Here is a 10,677-nt window from a genome sequence, read left to right on the forward strand (position 1 = left end):
AAAAAAAAAAAAAAAAAAAAAAAGGAAGCTTCTTCATGTGGATTCTGTGGCACGGCACTTTCCTAGCCCTGGATGGATTTCCAGCATAGCAAAACAAGACTATGAGCACAGAGGAAAACCAAATTCATCCTTTATTCTTGGCATCCTGACAGGTGCCTGGGTCTTACCAAGGCATGCTAGAGTTTCACTGAGCTACTTCACCTGTGTTCCCCTTCTCATCTTCTCGGATGTGAAGGTCCTTCATAGACGTCTCCAACTCTAGAAGATCTCTTAGGTCTTCCTTATACACTTCTATATACGACACTTTGATTTTAAAGTCAATGCTAGGATTTTCAGAGATGCTCTGAAATATTTCTTGGATAGCTCGAGGAATGATACCCTTTTGACCCTCCACAACTGATGCTGAAAATTCAGAAATAGAAAGCACATCTGAGTCTTGAAATAAACAAAGGCTACATCTGGAATTTATGCTTAATATATTTTTCTTATATTTCTATTATAAGAATTGTTAAACTTGGACAGGCATGGTGGCACATACCTTTTCTTCTAGCACTCAAGAGACAGAGGCACAGTTCACAATTAGTAACCATGGATGATTCTGTAATGGACTAAAACCTGTGACCAAAAAAGACCAGCATGATGCCCAAGAAAACAACATGGAGTGTGATCAAGTGTGCTTTTACATCCGCAGCACTTTTTACCCTGGGCTCCAGGGGCATGTGCCACAGAGTGTGCTGTCACAGAGAGGCATGTGCCACAGACTGTGCTACATACTAAGTTCCAGCCAGGGTTGCATAGCAAGACAGCATCTCAAAAAGTATATTATTAATTGAACTTATCCAGGGATAGACCACACAACTATAAAATCCAGAGGCAACAGGCTGGGAGCATGGCTCACTGGGTAAGAGCTCTGTCTATACAGTAGAAGGAGGACCTGAGGTGAGAGCTCCACAAACCATGTAAAAAGTCAAGCATGGCACAAGGGCATCTGTAACTCCAAAGGGAAAGTCAGGAGCATCCCAGGTTGGATAGTCACCAGTCTACTAGCTCCAGATTCAGGGAGAGACCCTGTCTCAGTGGAACAGAGTTGAGAGTGACACAGCAGGACATCCACATCCTCCTCCAGCCTCTGCATGTGCTTGCACAGACAAAAAAGATACGTGTGTGTGTGTGTGTGTGCGTGTGTGTGTGCACTTACTATGCACACACCATGCATATAGTCCACAGGTATCCCTTATGAAGAATTTATCCACTTAACAAATATGTGTTTAGTATTTACTATATATAATACAACATTCTAGGGCTCTGGCACAACCAAAAAAATAAAGGGAAAATCCCCTAATGTTGTAGAATTCTACAAACATGCAGTAACAATGAATAAAAACTATAAATTATATGGCATATTAAAATGCTAGCCACACATGGTGATAGACTCCTAAAATTCCACTGGGGCACTGAGATATGAGGGCTGAGAACTCATAGTCAACCTGGACAGAGCAAGGCGATCTCAAAAGCAGACACAGATGAATCCAAAAAACAAGCAGAGTGAGTGGAGGGCGGGGTAAAGCATGTGTGAAGCCATGACTGCAAGTTCAAAGACTAAGGCCAAGGGCAGGACTTGAGAGTGGAAGAACACATGTTAAAGCACCAGATGATGTGATCACAAACAAGGTCAAAGGTCAGCACAGCCAGGATCAGGGGCAAGGACAGACAGACAAGAGATGAGGTCAGAGGGGTGGCACACTGAAAACCATGGAAATCCTGGTGGATGGCTGCCCTCTTGGATTCCTTGTGGCTGAGGTCAGAGTCACAAAGAGAGCAGTAACATTATGGTCTGAAATTTTACAAATAAGTGGAGGACAGTCCTCACTACTGTCTTTTGCAGGTGTATGGGTAGAAAGACCACTTCAGGGGCTACTGTAGCAATTTGTTATCTGGGGGATTTGGAAGATAAATTTAACAGATCCTGATATGGTATCAAGATGGAACCTGCACTTATGTTGAAAAGTCATTAAGGTTTTCTGTCAACTGCATGTGACATCACATACCTACAACCTTACAGTTTAGGAGCTGAGACAGGATTATTAAGGGTTTGAGGCCAGCCAAAGCTACAAAGTAAGGCCTTATCATGCAGGGGTGGTGGAGTTGGGGAAGGAACAGAAGGACGGAGGAGGTGGAGAGATGGCTCATTGGTTAAAAGCATTTGCTGCTCTTCCAAAGGACCCGGGTTCAGTTGCCAACACCTAGATGGTGGTTCATTTATAACTCTAATCTCAGGGGATCAAATACCCTCTTCTGGTCTTCACTGGCAATAGGCATACTCGTACACACACATACATGTAGGCAAAACATGCATACACATGAAAATAATCTTTTAAAAATCAGACTGAAGCCGGGCATTGGTGGCGCACGCCTTTAATCCCAGCACTCGGGAGGCAGAGACAGGTGGATTTCTGAGTTCAAGGCCAGCCTAGCCTGGTCTACAGAGTGAGTTCTAGGACAGCCAGGGCTACACAGAGAAACCCTGTCTCAAAAAAAAAAAAAAAAACCAAAACAAAAACAAAAAAACAAACAAACAAAAAAACAAAAAAACCAGACTGAAAAGTTTCTGACAGACAGGATGTGACATGAGAGAAAGTGCTGGTCAAGACGACTGCAGGGTTTGCCCAGAGTCACTGCAGTTGCCATTGGTTCTAGTGGGTTGGAGGAAGAGACAGCAGCACATTCTCCTAACCTATTAAGACAATCAGGCAGTTGAATCTGTGTCCTCGGAGCTTTAACAGTTATCTGGAAATAACTGGAAGCCATCTGTGTACAGACAGCAAGCAATGGACTAAGCCTGGCTGTGACCACTAAGGACAAGATGTTTTCAAAGACAAAGGTGCCTGGGGGAGAGCCAACTCCTGAGCTCCAGAGCACTTCTCATACTAGTTCATTTGCCAGAGCACCTGAGGAGGGACCAGCATCATAGGAGAAGGACCAAGAATGTGGTCAGTCACTGGAAACCAGGTGGAGAATGTGCTAATGGGTCCAGTGAGGTAAGAAATAAGAGCAGACCAACCACTGCAGTTAGCAGAGTGATGACTTTAGGATTATCTCAACAGATTATTATCTCAACAGATGAATCTCAATGGCTATAGAAGTCAGAATATATGACTCCAAGACAGAGTGGGGGAGGGGATAGACAGTCCCAGAGGACAGTTTCATATCTGATGCACATGAATTTAAAAATCAGTTTCCATGGGCTGGGGATGCAATTCACTGGAGAGTGTTTGCTGATGTACATGGAGCTCTGGATCCAAGCCCCAACACTACACGGATTGGACACAGGGGTGCACATCTGCACTTGGGCACCAGGAGGTGGAAAAAGAGGATCAAAAGTTCAACATCATCCTTAACCACACTGAAAGTTGTCCTCTGACCCCATTCATATGCCATGGCATGCACCCTCAATAATAAATAAAATTTAAGGATATAAATAGGCATAGTTTTTCTATAAAGAACTATGACATAGAAATTATTCCCCAAAGTGACAGATTACATAAAATTAACATTTGTATCATACAGCTAAGTAAACAATTTCTTGAGTTAATAGAGTACAGGATTAAAAAGTATCTGCCTCAACTATACAGCACATAGGTATTAATATCTAAAATACACAAAAAGCCTCAAAACTTATCCCATCAATGAATGGACTAATGAACAGAATAGACCACTCTCAAAAGAAGTCCCTGCTGGAACAGCAGTCATCAAGACAATAAGAAGTGCTGGCGAGGGTGCAGACAGCACATACCTGCCTGTAACTGCTGGTGGGATGAAACTAGTCTGAACATCATGGAGAGCAGAAAAATGCAAGGCCCTTGAGAAGCAAACCAGACCTGCCATGTGACCCAGCCATACCACTTCTAAGTGTTTAACCCACAGATTCCAAGTTAACAGATTCCAGAGACACTTGAACGTGGGTCACTGCAGCATTATTTACAATAGCTAAGTTATGGAATCAACCCAGGTATCCATCAGTAGAGGAATGGATAACAAACATGGTTTATACATACAGTGTCATATATGTATGTAGATACACAGTGTCATATATAGAGAGAAGACATGAAAGGAGAAGTGAAACTGTCTAGGGATAAAGAGGATTGATGAGAAGGGAGAAGAGCAAGAGAGGTGGGTAGCAGGATGTTGGGAGAATACACTCAAATTACATTATATACTTGTAAGAAAATAGTCTTCTACATCCCAGCACAATAAAATAAAATATTAAAAAGATATTTGAGCCGAGCGTGGTGGCGCATGCCTTTAATCCCAGCACTTGGGAGGCAGAGGCAGGCGGATTTCTGAGTTCAAGGCCAGCCTGGTCTACAAAGTGAGTGCCAGGACAGCCAGGGCTACACAAAGAAACCCTGTCTCAAAAAACCAACAACAACAAAAAAAAAAGATATTTGAAATAGCCAATAAATATTTGAAAAAGTATACATCTTTAGCCAATGATGAAATACAGTTTCTTGAGCTGAGTGTGTTGTTGCATATCTGTAGTCCCAGCACTCAGGAGGCAGAAGCAGGAGAATCTCTGTGAGTTAGAAGCCACCTAAGGTTGCACAGTGAGACTCTCCCTTTAAAAGCGTGGGGGTTGGAGATGGCTCAGCAGTTAAGGGTATTTAATGGTATTGCAAAGATTCAGGTCTGATTCACAGAACCTACATGGCAGCTTACAACCACCTACAACTCCAGTTTCAGAGGATCAATGCCCTGTTTTTGGACTGAATGGGCTCCTGCACACATGTGGGTGCATGCATGCAAGTACGCACGTGTGCACACACACACAAAGAAATAAAATTAATTACAAATTTCTTTTTAAAATTGAGATTCCATTTCATCCCAGTCAGAGTGGTCACCATCAAGAAACAAACGACAGGGTAGAGAGTTGGCTCAGTGGTTAGGAGCACTGCTGCTTTCCAGAGGATGTGAGTTTGACTGTAGCATCCACTGGCAACTACCTCAAACTCCAGTTTCTGGAGTTTGGAACTAATGCAACGGAACATGTGGTAAGAAGCAGACGTGGAACTGACTAAAGACAATGGCGATATGAGAGAGGGTAGTGAGGAAGGCTCACTGAGGAAAACATAATGACATATTTATATGAAGAGGCCATGAGGAAACAAGCCTATTACTTTTATGATAACTTCAAAAATTAACTTTAAAAGGCAATGACAGGGGAGGGCCTAGTGCAAACCCAACTCTATGAGGGAGGGCTGAGGTGGAGGAATCCTAATTTCAAGGACAACCTGGGCTACAGAGTAAGTTTAAGCCCAGCATAGGCAGCTGAGTGACTCTTTCCCTTGAAACAAACAAACAAAAAAAAAAAGCAAAAAGAAGGCTAGTGATGTATCTCAGTATTGTGGTGCTTAGTCAGCAACTTAGTTCTATTTCCAGTACCATAAAAACAAAACAAGATTTAAAATGTTAAGGTCTATGATGGACTCAAACAGATGGCTGTACACCAGTGTTTGTCTCAGCTAAGTCGGGAGGCAAGGCAAAGTCAAGTAAACAGCCCAGTGCTCAGTCATAAAAGAAATGAAATCTTGATTCATGCTATAAAACACTGAGAGTTTGAAAGTCTTACCAACATGGCCTCCTCCGATGGTATATGTTTTCCCAGATCCAGTTTGTCCATATGCAAAAACAGTTGCATTATAGCCCTCGATGAGCGACAGCACTAGGGGCTTTATGCATGTGTTATAAACTTCATCCTGAGTGGAGTTTTTGCCAAAAACAAAATCAAAAGTGAAAACTCTATCTCTCCCAATGATAATCTGCTGGGTGTTTGGGATATCCCTCACACAGACTTGATGATTATGTAGAACTTCTTTGCAGAGCAGAGGTCTGATACGGACAGCCACTTTTATTGGTATTTCTTCCATGGCAGCTTGGGTTTTACTTAATAGATTATGCACTTAGTGTTCAATAACATGTGAGAAACATCCATTTTATGTAAGATCTGAACTCCTGCATATCAAAATAAAAGATATAGTTTAATTACTAGCTGCATTAATGCCATAAAAACCATTCATGTTTCAAAGCAGAGTCATTTTGAGCAGATTCTTTACCAGTACAAATTATATTACAAAGTTGATCTGACTTGTAAAATGCTTAAGGAATTTAATGAGGAAAATATTCAGCATTTAGGTTTGCTTCAAAATAGTTGCGGGGACTGGGGACTATGAATTGGTTAATTATAAAGTTAAAGGATAAAAACACAGAATTCCTCTGTTTATGTCCAGAGTGTGATGCTTCCTAGTTCATTCATCTAAATAATGAACATTTACAGTTAGGAATAATTAATTAGTTAGGAAATCCAGGTGAGGAGAGAACTCAGGAGTTATAAACATGTTAAAAGTAAATACTTGGGAAGGCGTTGAGATGGCTCAGAGATTAAGAACACTGGCTGTTCTTCCAGAGGACCTGGTTCAATTCCCTGCACCCACATCAGGCAACTCACAAATACCTGCAGCTCCAGCTCCTGCACACACATGGTACACATAAATGTATATAGGCACACACCTATACATAATATATATATATATACATAATACATAAATACATTTTAGCCAGGTAGCAGGGGCACACACCTTTAATCCCAGCACTTGGAAGGCAGAGACAGGTGGATCTCTAAGTTTAAGGCCAACCTGGTCTACACAGTGAGTTCCAGGATAGCAAGAGCTGTCTTGAAAAACAGAAAGAAAAAAAGAAAGAAAGAAGGAAGGAAAGAAAGAAAGAAAGAAAGAAAGAAAGAAAGAAAGAAAGAAAGAAAGAAAGAAAGAAAGGGAGGAAGGAAGAAAGAGAAGGAGGGAAATAAAATTTATAAATACATAAAATTTAAAGCAAATTATTTGTATCATACTTGAAGGTATTGAAAATAGCATTTCATCTCGCAAACATCAGAATTAAATGATGAAATTTTGTCAGTATAATTTAAAATAATTAGTTTAAAAGCAATCACTACAGGCTACAGAAATGGCTCAGCAGGTAGAGGGTTCCCCCACATAAGCTCTGGGAAGCATGGGAAGGTGGAAAGAGAAAAACACCTGCACAAAGTTGTCCTGACCTCCACACATGCTCTATCATTCACTCCCAAGCCCGGTGCATGCAGGGAACTTAACTTTTGAAAATGTTGAAACAGGCAAATGGTGTCTTCTACTCCTAAACAATGCCTTAGCTTCTTTTCCTGCACTGTGATTAAAACAGCCCAAACAAATGCAGTCTATCGTGGAAGGAAGTTTAGGCAGCAGCTTGCCGCCACTGACCATGTTCTATCCACAGCCAGAAGAGAGCAATTGATGCAAGCTGCCTCTGCTCAGCCTGACACCCACATTTTAGATAGGCCAGGATCCCCTCCGCAGGAAACCGTCCTTCCCAAAACTAAGGTGGGGCTCTCAGGACAGCAAATGGCTCAGTTTGTAAAGGCACTTGCTACCAAACCTGAGGACCTGAATGTGATCTCTGAATCCACATGGTGGAAGAACAGACATCCACAGATGTCCTCTGACCTCCATAAATGTGTACACACACACAATGTGTAAAAAATATGTAAAAACAGAATGAGTATTCCTTACATCAGCTACCATAAGATAATCGTCTACAAGTGCCTTAGAAGTCTAGATTCTGACATTGTGCCATGGTCACACATATTTGGCTACAACTATTTCTTATTCCTTCTCAAGGTGACAAGTGTTTTGTACCAACAGTTTCTGGTGCCTTTCTTTCTATGGGACCCCAGGGATGACTTCCTTTCACCCAGTTTGTGCCCAGTGTTCTCACAGTAACTCAAGTGTGTAGCAGCGAGGACTTTGTGAGGCTCAGGCCTCCCTTGGTTTGGCAGTGGTGCCCTGGTTTATTTGGCTGGCTGTTAAGACGTCTCTTCTGGTTTCCAGAGGACTTGTTTCATGACCATGGTGAAAACAACCAGTCTGATGGGGAAAGATTCTTTGGAAAAGTGGGTTTTAAGATTATCACCAATCTAGAAGGCTGTTGGACAGCAAATAACACTTCCTGAACTACTTGGTATGGAAATATTCACTTTGGTTTTATACAGTTTCTCACTCTGGTTTGGATCTCAGAGCAGTCCTGCTGCCTCCACCTCTCCAGCATTGCCACTACAGGTGTGGGCTTCCACACATTAACAGCTCTGGAAATGTAACCATGATAAATTAATATCCACTAACCTTAAAAAACAAAACAAAACTCAGCTACACTAAAAATGAACAGCCAGAAGAGGCTCACAACAAAAATCTTGTATGTCACTAAAATCTCAGGTCCCTTGGGCTTCAATAGCCCAGAGTCAACAAACTATCTTTAATGGAAGTTGGGGAGGTGACACAGATAGACACGCACAACTTGGCAGTTTCAATAATTCTTAACAAATCTTCAATAACAACAACAAAATACTCGTGTGTATCATAAACCCTTACGTCCTAAAGCACTCTTAAAAGAAACAAAACCCCTCTGGGATGCAGTCTGCACAACAGTCATACAGATTAGGTCACTTTTTTTTTTTTTTTAATGTCATCTTAGTAAGGCAAAAGTTGCTGTCTGGGCTAATGAGAGGGCTCAGCACCACAGCATGTGTGGCCACCTACCTGGTAATCTGGACTCAATCTCTGGACCCCACATAGTACAGGGAAAGAACTGACAGTTGTAAACTGTTGTCTGACCTGCACATGCTCACACTCATACACACATAAAAATTCTTATTAAAAAGGTTATGTTAAGCTGATCCCAACTTCTTTGGATAAATTGCTTATTTAAAAATACCAACTAGCCCCAGAGTTGGTGATGCACGCCTTTAATCCCAGAACTCAGGCGGCAGAGGCAGGAGGATCTGAGTTCTAATTGGAGTATTTCCACTTCGTTGGGTTTTGTGAAGGTAATGTTGACATAAACAGTGTGGCCATATAAGCGGTCAGAATTTGCCTACCATAATCATAAAAAGTAATATGGTGCATACATATATGGCTCATAAACAACATGCAGTCCATTTTTTAAAGCCTGTGACAGTTACTTTTCAGATTCAATGTAGTCCTGTATACTGTCAAATATAAAAATAAATAAATAAAAATCAGCAGGGAAATCTGATTGGCTGGTAATATTTGAGGACACGTTTTTTAAAATGTGACCAAATGCAAGGTAAGCATTTACCATTTGGTAAATGTCATTTGCTAGGTAATGAGGTCTTCAACTACCGGCTTCCACGGACGTGGTGGCGGGAGTTAGAAGTTGTGGTCCACGGGTTGTCACTTCTTTCCTGAGAAGCGTCCCAGCAAAAAACGATGCTCGCAACAACTCACGACTGCATAACGGAGCCTGAGTGTGAGCCAGAAAACCGGGAAACAGACCCGGGCGGGCGGCAGGCACCGTCCCTCAGCGCCTCGCCGCCCGAGGCTTCCCTCGCGAGGACAGGCTCACGGCGGCGCCCTCCTCACGCCGCAGCCGCGTGCCCCGCTGCCCTCCGGCCCGCGCTCAGGCCCCCCGCTGCTACCTCAGGACGCCCCGCTCCGTCCGCCGCGTCCGCGACCCTCAACGGGGCCGCAGGCCGGGTGCCGCCGGCTTCGCGCCCGTCGGGCCCGGGGCGCACCGACCGGCTCCGGACAGCCCAGGTCTTCGCAGGCGAGCGCCCCACGCCGCGGCCTTCCTCCGCCCTCCGCACCCACGCCTTTTGTTGTCACCAGTTCTCAAGGCAACGGCGCAGCACGCCTCCCGCCACCTCTCAGCGACCCCGCCCCCCGCTGGCTCCGCCCCAAGCCGTCCCCGCCCTACGTAGGCCCAGGTTCACGCAAAACCTGCCAGCACTCTCCGCCTCCAACGCGCCCCGCCCCAGGCTCCGCCCCGCCCCAAGGCTCCGCCCCGCGGCCACCCTTCCTTTGGTGGAGTCCCTAGCTGAGCCTGCCCCAGGATCCTTCTCTGAAAATCCCAGGAAACACACACGGGACGTGCGACAGGTTGAGTTTAGGTACTCCGCTACTACCTCAGGTAGTGCGGTTTTGAAACAAGGTTTTATGTAGCACAGGCTACTTGAGTGTCTCTAATCCTGCTTCTCTGGAGGTCCCCAGGCACTTGCCACCACACTACTTATATGGTGCAGGAACCTGAAACCAAGGCCTGATGTACATAATGATACCCTCTCAGGGACAAAAAGGGGTGTGGGCGGGACAATGGCTTTCAACTTTGACCTGATCCCTCAACAGACATAAATTTGAAAAGCCAACAGAGTGGTTCAAGCCTGAGACAGTATAGGGGGAAAAAGGCTGCTATATGAATCAATATATATGTATAACTACATAAATGAAAACAAACGTTTCGTGAGGGCTGGAGAGATGGCTCAACGGTTGGGAGCACTGACTGCTCTTCCAGAGGTCCTGAGTTCAATTCTCAGCAACCACATGGTGACACGCAACCATCTGTAATGGGATCTGATGCCCTCTTCTGGTGTGTCTGAAGACATGTACAGTGTACTCATATGTACAGTAAGTAAATAATATTTAAAAACAAAAACAAAAAACGTTAGCCAGGCGGTGGTGGCACAGGCCTTTATTCTCAGCACTTGGGAGGCAGAGGCAGGTGGATTTCTGAGTTCCAGGCCAGCCTGGTCTACAGAGTAAGTTCCAGGACAGCCAGGGC

The 10,677-nt window shown here is 43.9% G+C and overlaps 1 protein-coding gene across 6 annotated transcripts in view; it reads right to left on the reverse strand.

The window, feature by feature from the left end:
* Positions 1-9,645, reverse strand: part of Kif27 (kinesin family member 27) — a 70,835-nt gene extending 61,190 nt beyond the window's left edge. For 2 of the 6 annotated variants that reach the window (XR_002379511.2, XM_021180420.2), the window contains exons 1-3: positions 9,539-9,645; positions 5,627-6,009; positions 202-402 (exon numbers count right to left, since the gene is read on the reverse strand). Coding sequence is in view for 5 of the 6 variants with exons in the window: in XM_021180420.2 (XP_021036079.1) it covers positions 202-402; positions 5,627-5,924 (499 nt within the window). In the remaining variant the exon portion in view is untranslated. Of the gene's footprint in view, positions 1-201; positions 403-5,626; positions 6,010-8,639; positions 8,661-9,198; positions 9,499-9,538 lie in introns of those variants that run through there. The other 4 variants (XM_021180422.1, XM_021180421.1, XM_021180424.1 and 1 more) reach the window with 4 other exon arrangements.
* Between the last annotated feature and the right edge of the window lie 1,032 nt (positions 9,646-10,677).

This window comes from Mus caroli, chromosome 13 (genome assembly GCF_900094665.2).
Source record: "Mus caroli chromosome 13, CAROLI_EIJ_v1.1, whole genome shotgun sequence".
In the NCBI taxonomy this organism is placed as follows: Eukaryota; Metazoa; Chordata; class Mammalia; order Rodentia; family Muridae; genus Mus; species Mus caroli.